General features: G+C 49.0%; 1 protein-coding gene across 4 annotated transcripts in view; it reads right to left on the reverse strand.

The window, feature by feature from the left end:
* Positions 1–15,983, reverse strand: part of sema6a (sema domain, transmembrane domain (TM), and cytoplasmic domain, (semaphorin) 6A) — an 83,337-nt gene that overhangs the window by 22,940 nt on the left and 44,414 nt on the right. For 2 of the 4 annotated variants that reach the window (XM_061260175.1, XM_061260173.1), the window contains exons 5-14: positions 14,411–14,471; positions 13,772–13,834; positions 12,390–12,491; positions 9,608–9,698; positions 7,262–7,381; positions 5,878–5,966; positions 4,004–4,221; positions 3,042–3,173; positions 2,145–2,300; positions 614–787 (exon numbers count right to left, since the gene is read on the reverse strand). In XM_061260175.1, the coding sequence (XP_061116159.1) occupies positions 614–787; positions 2,145–2,300; positions 3,042–3,173; positions 4,004–4,221; positions 5,878–5,966; positions 7,262–7,381; positions 9,608–9,698; positions 12,390–12,491; positions 13,772–13,834; positions 14,411–14,471 (1,206 nt within the window). Of the gene's footprint in view, positions 1–613; positions 788–2,144; positions 2,301–3,041; positions 3,174–4,003; positions 4,222–5,877; positions 5,967–7,261; positions 7,382–9,607; positions 9,699–12,389; positions 12,492–13,771; positions 13,835–14,395; positions 14,472–15,983 lie in introns of all 4 variants that reach the window. The other 2 variants (XM_061260174.1, XM_061260172.1) reach the window with 1 other exon arrangement.

Raw genomic sequence — 15,983 nt, forward strand, 5'->3', positions numbered from 1 at the left:
TACGGCTCACAGTCCATCTACACTATGTAATGCGCGGTGGGCACCTCTCCCCAGATCTCTTCCAGAGAAGTCACTTATGCTAACCGCTAAGCCATGTGGCCCCCGGCCAGAGCATGCTCGGCCCGTGCCGCAGAAGGACCGGTGGGGGGGGGGGCAGGGTGGCGGTTGGCTCGTCCTTCATCGCCCAGCAACATGCCGCACAACACTCCGCTCCGGAACAGCCACATTCATCCCCCTCCAAAAAAGCGCTCTCGCACTGACTCACCAGGCTTTCATCTAAATATCAAAGTTTGCAGTTTGTCCTCGCCTCATTTCCAATGCGTAATATTTCCAAGCGCCGGTGGAAAGCGCGCGCGGGCCTCCTCCAGTTGGCTGGAGAGACGAACGCAGCTCCAGTCTGTTTGCTTTAATCATCCAACATCTGTAAGCGGAGGAGCTCGCGGTCTGCGCTCGGCGCAGGAGCTCTAGGCCGAGGCCTCTAATTTGCTAACCGCGCTTCTGCGCCAGGGCCCCGATGGAAACCGAGCGGTGGAGTGGCCATCTGGCCGGGGGGGGGTTTTCGGGGGCCCGAGGCGGGCGGGTTCGGGGGGGGGGGGGGGGGGGGGATACGCACTTCTCGGGGTTGAAGACGCTGAGCTCCTCCAGGAAGAGGCTGTCGTTGAGGATGCCGGCGCTCATGCGGGCCAGGAACTTCAGGATGATGCCTTTCTCCGAGCCCAGGAAGACCACGGTGTGGTTCCGCTGGGGCCCGGCCGCCGTGTCCACGGCGATGCGCGTCAGGCGGTACCTGGACGGGAATCAAAGCGGGCTCTGATCATTCCCGCCGGCGAGATCGAGCGCCGATGCCTTCTGTCAGACCCCAACTCTCGACTACCACTCGCTCGCTGTGATCTCAAGAGCTCTCTCTCTCTCTCTCACTCTCTCTCTCTCTCGCTCCTTTCCTCACTCTGTCAAAAAAACTGAGCTATAATCAAATAGATGGAATTTAAATTAAATTTGCACAAACAATTTTCTGAGTGCGAATCAATTTTGTCCGCTTTAATGACATAGAAGGCAAATACGTTGCGCCTAAATAATTTAAATCAGTCAAATTACAGTACTACACACACACACACACACACACACAAATACAGGGAATACAGTTACAATCAAACAATCAAATAACTTATGTTAAAATAATTAATTATACTATACATATTATACTATAATATAAGAAAAATGTAATACATTTTGCTGTTAAAGCATATATAATATATATGGGTAGTATATATCATCTCTGCTTGTCAACATACGACCAGGGATGATGTTGGAAAAACAGTTTCTTGATAAGCAAGCCATTTCTGGTATGTATTCGTATGTATTCTAGGCATGTCGAGCTATGTCCACAATTTCACTGTAGTGTTATTAAAAAAAGGCTGATAACCTTGAGTAGTCCCATTCCATCCACAGAGACTGCCCGCCTGGAACATATTCTCATGCTGTTTGAGAACAGACTCCATTGTTCCAATTTGTAACAAATGGTACAATTCGCGCTTCTCGCTCTAGGGTACTGGCTGAGATACAATCTTGTTACAAACTGGGCTTCCAGCTGACTTCTCGCATCAGAATATAACAGGGCACACAGTAGCTATGAAACAGATACTCCAAACCTATTCTTTTCCCCCTGGGTCTCAGCAGAGCGAGAGTGAATTACGTCTTATAATATTACCGTTGGACTTCACGGGGGATTAGAGACAACAGTGCCACAAGAGCCCTCAGACACATACCTACATAAAAACATCCATTTCCTATTGAAAAAATAAATGGGAATTAAAAGCAATCGCGAACACGCCGTGAATGAATTGAGCACTTATCGATCGTGCGTGAAGCTGTCACGTCCAATAGCACTGCGGGAACCGTGTCTGAGAGCAGTCAGACTCCAGATATTCCGCTTTCATCCGAGCTCAAAAGATGCTTGAAAGGGACAAGTCGCATTATCAACGCCGCATATTAATCAGCTATCCAGGATTCCCCCATGTGGAAGGTCTCATCAGCATCATAATGGCAGCGTTCAATTGGGCTTAGCTCAATGTAGTTGTTGGACTGAACCATCAGCAGAGATTGGGGGGGGGGGGGGTGTTCTCTTGAGGACCTCGTGTACTCACCGCACCATGGTCTTCAGGAACCAGGGACGGCTGTTGATGGAGGGCACAGCCTCGTCCATCAGCGGGTGCATCTTGATGAAGTTCAAAGTGTCGTCTGGAAACTCATTGGAGACTTTGTACCTCTCCGTGGACGCCGTGCTGGCACAAGATCCGGGCCTGGTGAAGACGAAGGGGCGGGAAATGGAAACAGAAGGAAGCCATTTTGTAATTACGAAAAAACCTCCCCCTGGTGACTCAAAACATCTTTTTCACATTCTGTTCACTTTTGGGGGAAACCGGAGACAGATTCCCCTTTGCAAATAGCTCCGCTAACGAGAAAAGGGATTTAAAAAAAAAAAGGTTGTTTCTCATTTTGCACTGGCACTTCTGTGTAAACGTTTGTGACAAAGGCGTAGCCATTGAAAGGAGAGGCGCTCAACGCAACGGAAACCTGGTCAGGCGGGGCGGTCAGCCCTCCCCCCGGCTCCGCGGTTGATGGCTTTTACAGTAATGAAACGAGGTGGGGAAAAACAGGCCTGTATTTTACATCTCATTAACACTTGACCTCGTTTCACACAAACACATAATTTTATGTTAATCTTCGGGCGGCGGTTCCCGCTGCTCTTGACTCCGCTAAGAGCCATATGGAGAGAGCCTCTGCCTTGCAATTATCTCCGGCAGATCGCTCGCGCCTTGGACACCGTTTTTTTTGTCTCCCGATTTTCCCGGGTACGACGAAATGCGAAGAAGTGAATTCATTACGCTCGCCGTAACGAGGTGGAGTACGTCTGCCGAGTGCATTAAAGCAAATTAGGAAAGCGCGCGGGATATGATCTCATGCATTGTTTGCCGACATCCGGTTCGTTCCAGTTCTGGGTAGGAGGGGGAGAAGGGGGGGGGGGGTCGTGGTGTTCCTACCTCGGTTTTGGCACCCTGTCCTCAGGGACGGGCGTCCACGTGGAGTCCGGCGACTTCTGCTCCTTGAAGCGGCCGGTGAAGGCCAGGGCGACCTCGGCCATGTCGTAGGCGCACACCGCCGAGCCGGGAATGCTGCGAAAGGATTCCCAGACACGGCCGTTATTTTCCCCGACGGAACGCCGCGATCCGCGGCGCACATAGCTATGCCCTGATTCACTCCTCTGGCTCCGGGGGCCGTTTCTTAAAGGAGATCTCAGCTGTTTTGGCCCGGGGACGCCGGGGGACGGGGCCGCACAAGGCCAGAATTGTGACCGTCACAGAGACGTTATTCTGTCAACCTCGTGGCCCAGGCCGTAAATCTCTGAAATGTGACAGCAGTGGATATATACAGAACAAGAGGAATGCCAGGCCATCCAGACAGTCTGTAAAGATAATGACTAATCTTTCCCGCAAGTTTACAGTCGGGAAGCCAGTCCAAAATGTGTCTGTTATCATTTTGTCCGCTGGAATAACTGGAAAAATATGGTTTAACCAGAAGACAATCTAAATGAATTTTGTCAGTTGCCGCAAAGAGCTTTATAGCTCTGTTACCATGCCAAGAGCTACATATCAATATCTTGTGGAATATAAAAAATTGCTTGTCATTAAAAAAATGCCTCGTTTTCCATCATGTCCAATCATGCTGATTTAAATGCCCCTGTACCATCTCTATATATTCCCTGTTTATGCCAATGCATAAAATCATATATCCTTGTCTCCGTACTGTAACAAGACAAAAGCTAATAAACTAATGCGCAGGGTAACATTAAGGTTAACAACTGGCTGCTTGTAAACAGTCTGTTTTGATGACTATAATCAATCATTTTCAGTGTGCCGTGTCAAAACAAGAGATAAAAGAAAATAACGGCTCTCTTCAGGGTCGCAAAGGAAGTGGCGGAGTGTCTGGCCCCCCGCTTTCGCACCTGTTGTAAGGTGTGGAGAAGGTTGCCATGACGACGTCGCGCCCGTTGATGTGGATCACGTCGGTGACGGCCTGGAGGATGTTGAAGTAGAAGTGGGAGTCGCCGGGGATGGAGCAGTTCAGCCGGGTCTTCAGGAAGGAGGTCCACTGCTTCTCCAGGACCCTCTGGGAGCCCCCCCTGTCGTTTTTACACACCCTCGCCACCCGCGGGAACACCACCTGCGGTCCGCACAAGCAGGATCAGACCGCGTGCAGCCTGCGGCCACTGCCACGCCCTATGGCCAAAGCCTTCACTGCGCCTCATGCAGTGCCCTCCAACCCTGGTCCTGGAGAGTGACTGGGTCTGCTGGTTTTCATTGTTACTCTGCACTTAATTAATCAACTAGGGCAGTTGTTTACACACTTAACTCACCTCGCCTGGTTACCTGGGTCTCAACAGGGCACTGATTTTACGGTGAAAACAAAAACCAGCAGACCCAGTAGGACCAGGGTTGGAGACCACAGCCAGTAATGAAACATGAGCCCGAACATAAACACAAGGCTTAATACCTAGACGGTCACTCAATGTTAAGTTGATAATGTAATTAAGAGAAAATAAAATATATTTAAAAAAACGATATATCCGATATGATAACAATAATAATGTTTGGAATAATTGACAATTTATCAATCAATTTTCGGTTTTACAGTTGGATATGGTTGGGTATAAAAAAGAAAAGTGCTCTAGTCACTTTTCTCCTCCATAAAGTCAACAATGGCCAATCCCTGACAGGTCATAGCTAACAATCTTTCACTTTTAATTGGAGGCAAAAAATAGGCCTCTGGATTGATGACATGTGGCATGCACTGCAGTTTTGCAGACCGCCAGTTTAATCCAGACTCAACGATTAACAACCCCGACAAAACATTTAACTGGGTTCCCACGTTCCAGCGCAAACTGAAACAAATCCCAAATCACAGAAGTTAGATCACCCCCAAATGGATATATTTTTGTTTCTGGGTGATACTAAAAAATATTTAAATACTACTGCAGTGCTTTTGCATAATAGCGCTACATGATGGCTGGCCAAATTGTTCTGCATTACATTTAAACATCTTGCTCCCTTGGTTTCCCCCTGTAATTGTTGGTAGCACAGTAGCTACATTTTGCAATGAATAATGTGAACTAAATGTGTACCAAAAGTTAATCGGTGTGTGATTATGCTGTGTGCTGATATATACAGTGATATTTTATTTGAGGTAATGCCAAGTGCGAAAAATCATATATTAACAAGCACTCTTTCCACAAGTATTGAGTTCTAATGTGACACATTCCTTCCCATCATGTGGCTGAAAGCCAAATTAAAGTGCCGACGTATTCAGTCTCAAAGGTTAATAAAATTCTTTTGATATATTGTTTCAACTAAATCGTTTTCTTTAGGGTATGAAAAAATGATGCTATCTACATATTAAATTTAAAGGAAAAGCTTAATCAAAATGAACCAAATAGAGGCTTTTTCACTGTCTGATAGCATCTATTTGGTCACCTCATTGGAAACAGTGAGAGTGAGTGGGAAGTCCTGGGGTACAGTAGCACAAATGTGTGACCAGAGAATATTTTTAGACAAACTAAAATTCCAGACAATACAAGCATGTTTTTTTGTTTTTTTTTAAGCTAATTTTAGAGTGGACATCCTGAAATTGTTTTTCTTCACAGAAAGCGGCTGACAATTCGTTTCTTCGCAGCCAACCAACCAGACACTTGACAAACCCACTTCCTGTTTACTTCCAGGAGCACGTCCTGTTTCGGGTCCTGGGTAGGAAGTATCTTGGTTTTCAGGAACTGTTCAGTCAGACTACCCCATAAAGCACGCCCCCCCCCCCCCAACAACTCACCTTCCCCATTGTGTTGTACTCCATGGCAATTTCCCGAAAGAAGAAGTAGATAAAGTCACCATAGTCCACGGCTTGCACAAAGTATGGCTCTGGAACCACAAACCGGGAATTAGCCAGTGAAAGAGAGAAAGTATTAACTAAATCCACATTCGAGAATTCAAAATGGCTGCCAATAATGAACAAAGTGCTAATTTATCACTCAGCTATATTTACACGTCGCAAAACATAGTTGGCATAATGGAACATAGTTAACATAATTAAGCCCAATTTACTGCAGACTCTGATGCAAACACAGAGGGATTGAGCTGTAGCTCATTATGCAGATTTATCGAGGTAAGGGAAAATAAACAAGTGCTTCACTTTTATTGCCGGAGAGAAGAGCCTCTTCCCAGATGGACGCAGGTCGCGTTGACCTCTCTGAGAGTCCGCGGGGTCAAAGATCGACCGCTTTCACTCTTTTGCATACTCTGTGCTTATAAATCTGCCAGGGATATTCCTGCTTTCTTCCCACCGGCTTCCCGATTCTCCACGCTTCGTTCAGCAGGTTGTGAGAATGCAGTACGTAGGGGAACATAGACTGGAATGGGCTGCACTGAAGGCCACTGCCATTGAGGGACACGTGTGCTTCTGTTGCTGACAACACACAGCATAACCATAGCTGCTGGTCCAGCACAGCATTCAACCCCTGTGGTAATAAGTAGCAGGAATGTAGTGCTCGAATGGTTTGTTATATTCTACACTCTCAGAAAAATGAGTTAGTTTTGCTAGTCTCCGTAGAGGAACCCTTTTTAGTTCTTTATGGAATCCTGTGTAGGTGTGAAGTGTGAAAGCTCCCAGACAAAGAACCGTTTCGCCAAACAAAGAACCCTCGAACTAGATAGGGTTCTTCCATCGAATCAAACGGTTCTTTTGGAATCGTTTTTTTTTAGAGTGTACGCATAATGAATCTCTCTTTACCTCAATGGGCTTTTCAGGCACCAGGTTTGGAATCAACCAAAATGAAATCTGAAAATTCCGAGGGGTGGAAATTTTCAATCGATACCGCCATTGTGGTTCAATTAAAGAAACTCAAAGGACCTCTCAGATAAATCACAAGCAGCTGTACTACGCCGTTATTACGGTACGTGCCAAGCTTGCGGCTCTGAAAGCTGGTTTCCAGCTGAATTCTGCAGCCGGGCTTTCAAAGGCTCCTAATTTGGAGCGCGCTCTCTCTTCCCCGGCCTACTCCGTGCTAAGCTAGCCGAGCCGAGCGCTGACTCACAGCTCACGAGAAACAGAAAAGTCACACGTACGGTGGCCCGTGTGGACACACAGAGCGTGGTCAGCACGTCCCCCGGGCCACCCTGCGTACGGGGGCCCCGGGCGGGTGGAGGTGTCCGCTCACCTTTGAGCCATTTGGAGTCGTGTTTGACCGTGCGCAAGGTGGGGCTGTCTCCCAGGCTGCGATAGATGACAGCGTCGATGGCCAGGAAGTCTGTTACCGTGGCGGAGTAGAGCTTTCCATCTGGAGAGGGAAGAAAGAGGCGAGAATGAGTCTGGAGCATCAATCATCTCGCAGGATCGCGGCTCGATGACTAGATACACAAATATGTGAGGAGGGCTCCAGTCCTGAGGCTGGGAGACTCACTGCCCGAGTATACCAGGACACACACACATGCGAACACACACACACACGTGCACAAGCGCGCACACACAACCACACACACACGCACATGCACACGCGCGCACACACAACCACACACACAGAAACACACACACACACACGCACATGCGCGCACACAAAACCACACACACACAAACACACACACAAATACACAAGCACATGTGCAAACACACGCACACATGCAAATACTGTAAAAACACACAGAAATGCACACATGCAGTAACACATGACTGAATGCAGACACACATGCTCTCTCCCACAGACACACACACACACACACACACACCCATACACACGCATTTATGCCATACACACACACACAGATGCACACACACACACACATACACAGACGCACACACACACACACGCATGCCACACGCGCGCACAATCCAGGCTTCCTGGCTGGAATTACTTCATGGTTTGCTGGACTACTGCACTGGAAACTTTAACTGCATAATTGAAAGGGCAGCAAAGGAATAAATGGGTCTTGATTATACAGAGATTTGCTTCTGTTACAAATGAACGGGGCCATCCCCAAGTGTTTACTCTTCCTTGGCAAAACAGAAAAACAGGATCATAACCGAGTTAGCGGCGAATATCAATGGAAATGAATCACTATAACAGCTCTAGAAACCCGAGGAGCTGAAAACCCACGACTGGAAAACTGACTCACCACGGTCTGTTTTTTTCCCCTTATTGATTTATTCTGAATCCCCGCATCTCTGTGAAGACTCGCTTTTATTCGGTTTTAAGCCACAATAGCTCCGACCCCAAAGAAAAAACCACGCCGTGGTTCCAGGCTGCCAAATAGAGACTCGTCTCTTCTCCAAAGCAAAGAAAAACAACAACAGGTCAACAGACTCCTGCCCCTTTCTCTGCATATGCTCCTTTCGCTATTCTCTGTGCCATATACAAAGATTCACCATATTCCTCATGACCTAAGAAGCATATTCAAATGAGAAAATGCGTTCCGAATAATAAATAGATCTACCGCCCTCTACTAACTCACTATGGCTCTGGCAAGTCAAGCTGAATTTAAGCTAATTCGGGAAATAAACTGAAATAAAAAGCTGAAAAATTCCCTTCCTGCTGGATGAGGATCGCTCCGTTATCGAACTGGATTTCGGGCGAATTGACAAAACCGGATTGGAGCCGAGCCCAACCCGACGGATAAATGCGCGTGACCTAATGTGCGTCTTTTCAACTGAAAACGGGAGCCGGCTCCCTCGGCGAGTCCAGCTCCCTCGGCGAGTCCCGCCGGCGCGCCGCTGCGAGGACAGGGGAGGCCCGGGCCTTTAGAGATGCGCTGTGATGTTCGGCGCCAGGGCTTTGTCGGCGAGCGGCAGCTGTTGCCCTGACACATGTCCGCGAGAGGAGCGGGCAACGCCAACGTTCACGGGGGTCGCGCCAGAGAATGCTGTCGCCCCGCAGCTACATCGCCGGCCGTGAGCATCCGCGTGGCACCCGCGCTGCGCTCCTAAAAAGTCATATTGTAACTTAAGCCATTAGGCTTTGCTTGTACTACTACTTAGACCGTCTTGGATGACTTGCCTCGCGGTAAACACAGCTGTAAGGCTTCTTTTTTTCATTTAGGTGAGTCCCTTTGCTCAACAGTGTAAGCAGGGATACTGCTCAACAGTGCTTTACGACCCACAGCCATTATTAAAGTGCGCTGTAAAATCGCAAATATGTGATTATAATTTCCTAACCGGAACATTCTAATGCTGCTCACTACTGGTAATTGAAAGCAGTGGAGTTCTAGAAAAGAGTAATCCAAAAGAAATGCAAAAAACCTATTCTTCAAAGGGTTTAGTAAGAGTGCACTTCCGTAGACCCCACACCACAATTACACAATCCAAACCCAGTAAGAAACCGGCCTTCTCTGTTTAATAATGTTTCTCATGACTCACTCCTCTATACGAAGTGACATTTGCGGATATTGCGATTGGACAGGCACTAGGCGGGCGGGGGGGGTAACAGAGGAACGCGTGAGGGTGTGTGTCGGGCGGGGGGGGTAACAGAGGAACGCGTGAGGGTGTGTGTCGGGCGGGGGGGGGGGGGGCTCACCAGCAAAAAGGGCCACGTTGGCGTGCTTGGCGTCGTACGGGCAGCGGGCCATCCCGCTGATCTCCTCGCTGAGGGCGTCCAGGGTGTCCATCTGCAGAGGGAGAGCAACGCGAGTCAGGCCAGACGGAGGCACGCCCACGCCCACGCCCGTGCCACCGCGTCCCCTCCGGGGGGGACGAGCTCGCCATCTCTCGCCGCTGAAATAGCTGTCGCCGTTAGCGCGCCGGACAGCAGATGCCCCATATCCCATCCCGCCAGGGCGCACGGTCCCGGCTCAATTCCCTAAATCTGCAACCCAACGCACATCAAAGGACGGAGCGCTATCAGGGCGGGAGTGGAGAAGGGGTTGTCATTGTTCGCCCAAATCAGGTTACTGTCTAAATTATTTCTGAGTTGCTTTTTTCCTTCACAAAGCTGGCACATTTCCAGGTAAGATAAGAGCTTATCCTGCTCCTAAACAAGTAACTTTGTTTTCTACTCTCGACCCAGACGGAAACAGCGGTCATCCGCTCGCCCAAAAAGGTCAAACTAGCGTTTCGCTGAGTGTAACTGACAAAGAGGAAGAAAGAAAGAAAGAAAGAAGAAGTCTGGAATAAAATGACTTGCAACCTCGACGGCGGTCCATTTCTCCTTTGCATTTACATGTGAGAAACCCGCAATTATCGCGAACGCGAACGCAAGGAACGGAGAGTACCAGAGATTCACGCCTCTCTTCTTTATTTTCCCTTGACGGAGGCCTCCTCCTCCACCGCCCCCCCCCCCCCTCCCGCCCCCTCCCTGCATCCGTGAGAGGCCCCCGCTTTCTCCCGGCTTCACCGTGGCGATGAACTCTGTGTTCGGAGGGCTTGGCTCACTGTCAGTGATCTATTCCTGCCTTCTGAATAGGAGGAAGAGACTCTCACAGACAATCAGAGGAGATATACGGGGTCGACCCCATATCAAACGGCAGGACCAAAAGGAACACTGCTTCTATTGTCGTTTTTTTTCTTTTCTTCGAAAAAACAAACTATTTTTCGACTTCTAAAGTACACGCCGTCGCAAAATGTAGGCCGTCTCAAATAAACAGAACGATTGTCCGACCTTAGGAACAATAAATATTTGTTTAGAGCGAATTAATTGGTTGAAAGAAAACGGGGCCACTGTCCAACAGTCACAGGGGCGTAAATATGGTTGTGTCACCCTCGCCGCTTGGCTTCCTCACTGCTGGCTGCACACCGGATCCCTCACACTTCACCTTCCCCGCTTCTGTTGATGGGCGATCCTGGGTAATTATGGGGATATACTGCCAATCCATATCACCTGGCTCCCCTCCCCCCCCCCCCTGTTCCGCCCGGCAACAGGTGATGTAATCCACACCGGCCGTACATCAAGTCGAGCAGCCGAGGGAGGCTTATTACACGGGGCCCCTCTCCTTCCCTCAGGGGCCGGGCCAGGCCTGGCAAGGTGTCTGTCTGAGTGGGTCGGCAGCACTAGAGTCGGGCGCCGGTGGAGGAGCTGGCTGCAGATGGGTTGCGGGAGGAGGGTGTGTGTGTGTGTGTGTGTGTGTGTGTGTGTGAGGGGAGGAAGACGCGGTCGACAGGAACATTTGTACAGGCCCCCGACTCCCCCTTACTCTCCCTCCCCCAAACGGCCCTGATTAATGTGGGATGAGTTTGGCCCCGAAACAGAAGCTCCTTTCAAGCCTGTCACGCCGGGGAGATGGAGAGGCGGAGCGCGGCCAAGGTGGCGGCACACATGCGATTTCCCCTCCCGCCCCACCCACCCCCCCCCGCCCTGAACGGCGCACACAGCCAGCACACCCAGGGGGCTTTCGGCGGGGCCGCGGTGGGGACATTTGGCGGAGGGAGGGGTGCCAAAGAAGCCGTCAGCGCACTTCACCTCCGCGCCATCGGCTAACGTCACGACGCCAGCGGCTGGAACGCACGGACTCCGGGCGCCAGCAGACGCCACAATGACGACGGCAGTCTGACAACGTCGTCGGCGGAGGTGTCTTGTCGTGAAACCAGCCGTGTCCCTTTCCCCCCTCTGGGCCCTTCCCGAATATTCCCCCCCCGTATGACACCCGGGCGCTGGAGTGGGAAAGAGCGGTCTGTTGGCTTTTATCGGTTTGGGGAGACGTAGCGCGTTAGCCTTGTCCCGTCGTCAAACAAGGCACGGTGTGCGGCTTTAACAATGGCTATAAATACCTCCCCACGTTAAGTCACGCGACAGCTTATGGCGCACATCGCCATATGGAGCGCCGTCTTCAAACACCCCGCCGCCTGCACGGCTCATATCCTCTTAATGAAGATCTTTTTCATTTCCCCGGCCGCAGCCTATAAGCACATCCGCCCAAGTGCGCACTAAAGACACTTTTTAAGTAAGACGATAAACATTTCTTGCAAGCTTTAGGAACTGCGAGCGGCCCTGAGGAATCGCAACACGCGCTCCGGAAAAAAAAAAAACACGGATAGATAACAGAGCCGGCATTCTTACTGAATTACGGATTCATTCCTCATGGGTCCGCTGCTCTGCCTTCACGCCTGTTTGAATTACTCAGCTTTTAAATCAACAGCTCCTAACCACATCCGCGAATGGCATCGCGTTCATGTGATCGGCGAAGGAATCCATCAGTAGGATTCTCGTAACCCGTATTTTAGCTCTGTGTCCTCGGGTCTCCGCGAGTCACTTCCCGCAGGTGTCAGAACCTCTTACGCACACGTTTGTTTGGGTTACGCATACCCAGCGGATTCTGGGCGTGTGAGGGCAGCTCCGGATTAGCATGAGGAAACATGAGGCTTACCTTGAACGTTTGACACGAGGGGTTGAACGCGTTGGTCCCGCACACAAACAAGGTGTCGTTGTTTTGCTGGAGGAGGACTTTGATGAAATTGTGACATTCATCCTTCGGAGAGAGAAAAAAAAAACCCCACAATGCATTTGGTGAGTGGTACACAGTTCCCCTGGATGTAAAGATATAAGTTCAAACGGCCGCTTGGTTGCTGAGCGAACTCTCACGGGTTTGTACGCACAGTACGCTAAAGACTCGAGTTGCTAAGAGATGGATGGTCCTTGGCAATGGAAATAATTGTGCATACATCCCTATGAAATCTGGTTTTGCATAATTATGGCAGTAAAAGTTGTGTTAATGGCGAATGGTAAAAGCGAGGGAACACAGATCTCTGGGAACGCATTCCTCTTTATGAGCATGCTCAGATGATGCAATATGAGGTCGAACATCTGCCATCACCACTACAGGCCTCGCTGAAAACATTTCCGAAGATTAAACGACCCTAATGATATTAACTTCGGCTATATTACCTTTTATATTTCCCTTATTACCTCTATTACCCCTGTAGAGAAAATCAGATTTTTTCTTTATTGATATATAAAAGAAATGTGGGTAAAAGCGTAAAACTGAAATAAATCTCTTCTTATCCAGCCTTGACAAGGTCAATCTGTATTTGGCAGGGATCACAAGTACAATAATAATAATCGCTAAAGCAGCTATAAGCAATTGTGCAGATGCAAAACTATGATATGTCTAAAGCACTGTGCCGTGTTCCACTGAGGTCACTGTGGAAAGAGCTTCTGCAGCAACGTCACAGGGAAATAAATACTTAGGAGGCAGTTTTCTTGGTTGTCTCATATTTCGGTGTTCCCATTATGCTTATGCTTTCTTGATCATATTTGACAATAAAAAATGACTTTACAAACGGAATCAGTCCAGGAAACCTTAGCCTGTTCCTTCCCTTGCAACACACACACACACACACACACACACACACACTTAACTTAGTGCATATTGATCAAGATGATCACTGATTGATACAAATCTTTTATCGATCATATTCACTTGATTGAACTAATGTTCAGTATACATAAAGAGACTGTTCACCAAATACTGTAGATATAACTAATTCTTTTTTTAAACCCTGGTAATACTGTTTTATATAACAGCACAGTGAATCCGATTCCGTGAGCTGAAGAAGTGGTAGCCTCTCAGTAACTCATGACGATGCGCTACGCTACACTGAGCGCATAACGGTTAGGCTGTAAAGCGTCCTTGTGACAGTCTTTTGCAAAAAGCTCTTTACAAATAAACTTTTATTGGAATGGAATTGAATACGGAGGGCACACTGGTATGAAGCCAAGACCGTCAGTCTCAGAAGCCGCCGGAAATACCTTGTGCTTCCCCTTCATCCTGCAGGTGTCCACGTCCGGCTGCCTGGACTTCCATGTTAGTTTCTGCGGGGAGGAAGAGAAATCGATAGTGATTCGCTTGACTTTCGCACTGGAGATTTCTCCGGGGAGACCGCGGGTCTTAAAAAAGATTCAACCCATTTCGCAAGGCCACAGCTCCGCGCCTGGTTCCCCGGGCCTGTTTTCTGAGGGTTAACCCCAGGCATGCCAGTGTGGGGAAAAAAGCCTGTGTCTGTAAGCAAACTTAAAAATCTGGCTCTGAAAGAAGGCCCGGTGAACTGAGCCGACATCGCCGTCTTGGCTATCGATCTCGCCCGCATCGCGCCGATCCGCCCGGCTCTCCGGATTTCGCCGCGGTGAGGTGAAAGACGAGGCCTCTGGGTAAATCTCCGGTTTCTCCACCGGGCCCTCCGCCACGGGGAGACGGAGTGTGACGTTCGATTCCCTGCCGGATAACGTGGGTAACGTGCCTGATCATGCTCCGGTTCCGTGCGGGTAATTAGACTGTGCGGTTGGCTGGGCTGGGCTGGGCTGGGCTGGGCTGGACTAGGCTGGGCTGGGGTGGGGTGGGGTGAGGGGGGATTGTGGGCAGGTCAGGACACATACCCACACCACGCTCACCTTGCTGAAAAAGATCTCCTCTGTGTTCGCCGTGTCCATGTCGACCGCGTATATGTGATCCCTGAAAGAGACCATAGAAAAAAGGACAGAAAAGAATCGCGTTAAAACAGTTTTGAGGTTTGCGTCCTTTCATTTTGAGAAATGGTGCATGCCCCATATAATCGTTTGTTTCCCCCCTACTCCAAAAACACTGCGCATAACCGCACACATTGGTGCTATCTGCTCCTTCAGACAGAAACAGCCCACAAAGGTTCTGAGTGCTGCCTTGGAGACAAAGGCCCCTTTGTCTCCCGGCAAAGGTTTGCAGGAGGGGGGAAAGAGCCAAGTCACTCTAGGCTGTTCAGGTCAATTAAGCGCAGTGTTCACCCACAGGAAATTTATACCAACAGTCATTAAAGCCCAGACAGGACTTCTGTGTTTCACTGGAAATACAGGTTTCCTACCACTGTGTAAACCAACATGTGGAAAACATAAATGTCTTTTTTCTGAAGTCCGTTGACAATCGAGAAATTCTTTCCGAGACAAAGGTGGCACGTGCGGGAAAGCGTTTGAGCCGGGGAAGGAGAAGACTTTGGGCGCAATTCTCTAAACGGTATAATTTGTTTAAGATTACTTGCAAATGTGTTTTTAATCACAGAGTACGCTGCTAGCCTCTTGCAGATTTTGGTTTAATTATATCTAGCAACCTGCAGAGAGACTTGCCTTCTCATTAACTAAATCACTAAAGTCTAGAGGAGCAGCAATTTTGGTAGGAACTGACTTTGTACAGGCTTCCTGGGGCCCTGGTATCTTTTACAGAATGAAACATTCATACCAAGGTGAACTTTGCTATCAAAATTGTTGGCTGAATAGAATAACTCTTTTTCTAAGCATTGCAGCTTGAAGAAATGCAGTTATTTTTGTGAATTGACAATACAGACATTTGTTTTTGACTGTTTTTCGACTGCACCTGGACATCAAACAGGTATGCCTTTGTTCAATCCAACAGCCGTATACATTGTGTTTTGTCACAGACCTTGAGAAAGGAATGTTATCCTTTCATTTGATGAGCGTAGGCTAATCGCATCATTGCAATAGCTTCCATCCGTTTGGTAAGGCGAGGAGGCCTGACTTGCACTTCCTGCAATATGGGTGGGGCGAAGCACCAGGGCTGCTTTCAACACGGGCAGACTGCAGGCCCCTAACTGACCAGAGGGGTCACTATTGTGCATGAGTTGAGCGATATCCTGAATCCTGAAACACTCCATTACATTACATTACATTACTGGCATTTGGCAGACGCTCTTATCCAGAGCGACGTACAGTTGATTAGACTAAGCAGGAGACCATCCTCCCCTGGAGCAATGCAGGGTTAAGGGCCTTGCTTAAGGGTCCAACGGCTGTGCGCATCTTATTGTGGCTACACCGGGGATCGAACGACTGACCTTGCGTGTCCCAGTCATTTACCTTCACCACTACGCTACAGGCAGCCCTCCCTCTCGGCTATGGCTCCATCAGGCTATGGCCAATCGGCCAATGGGAATCCAGGGCATAGTCAGCACTGGCAAGGGTCAAAGGGCACTATACCATTATA

The sequence above is a fragment of the Conger conger genome, chromosome 11 (genome assembly GCF_963514075.1).
Source record: "Conger conger chromosome 11, fConCon1.1, whole genome shotgun sequence".
Taxonomy (NCBI): domain Eukaryota; kingdom Metazoa; phylum Chordata; class Actinopteri; order Anguilliformes; family Congridae; genus Conger; species Conger conger.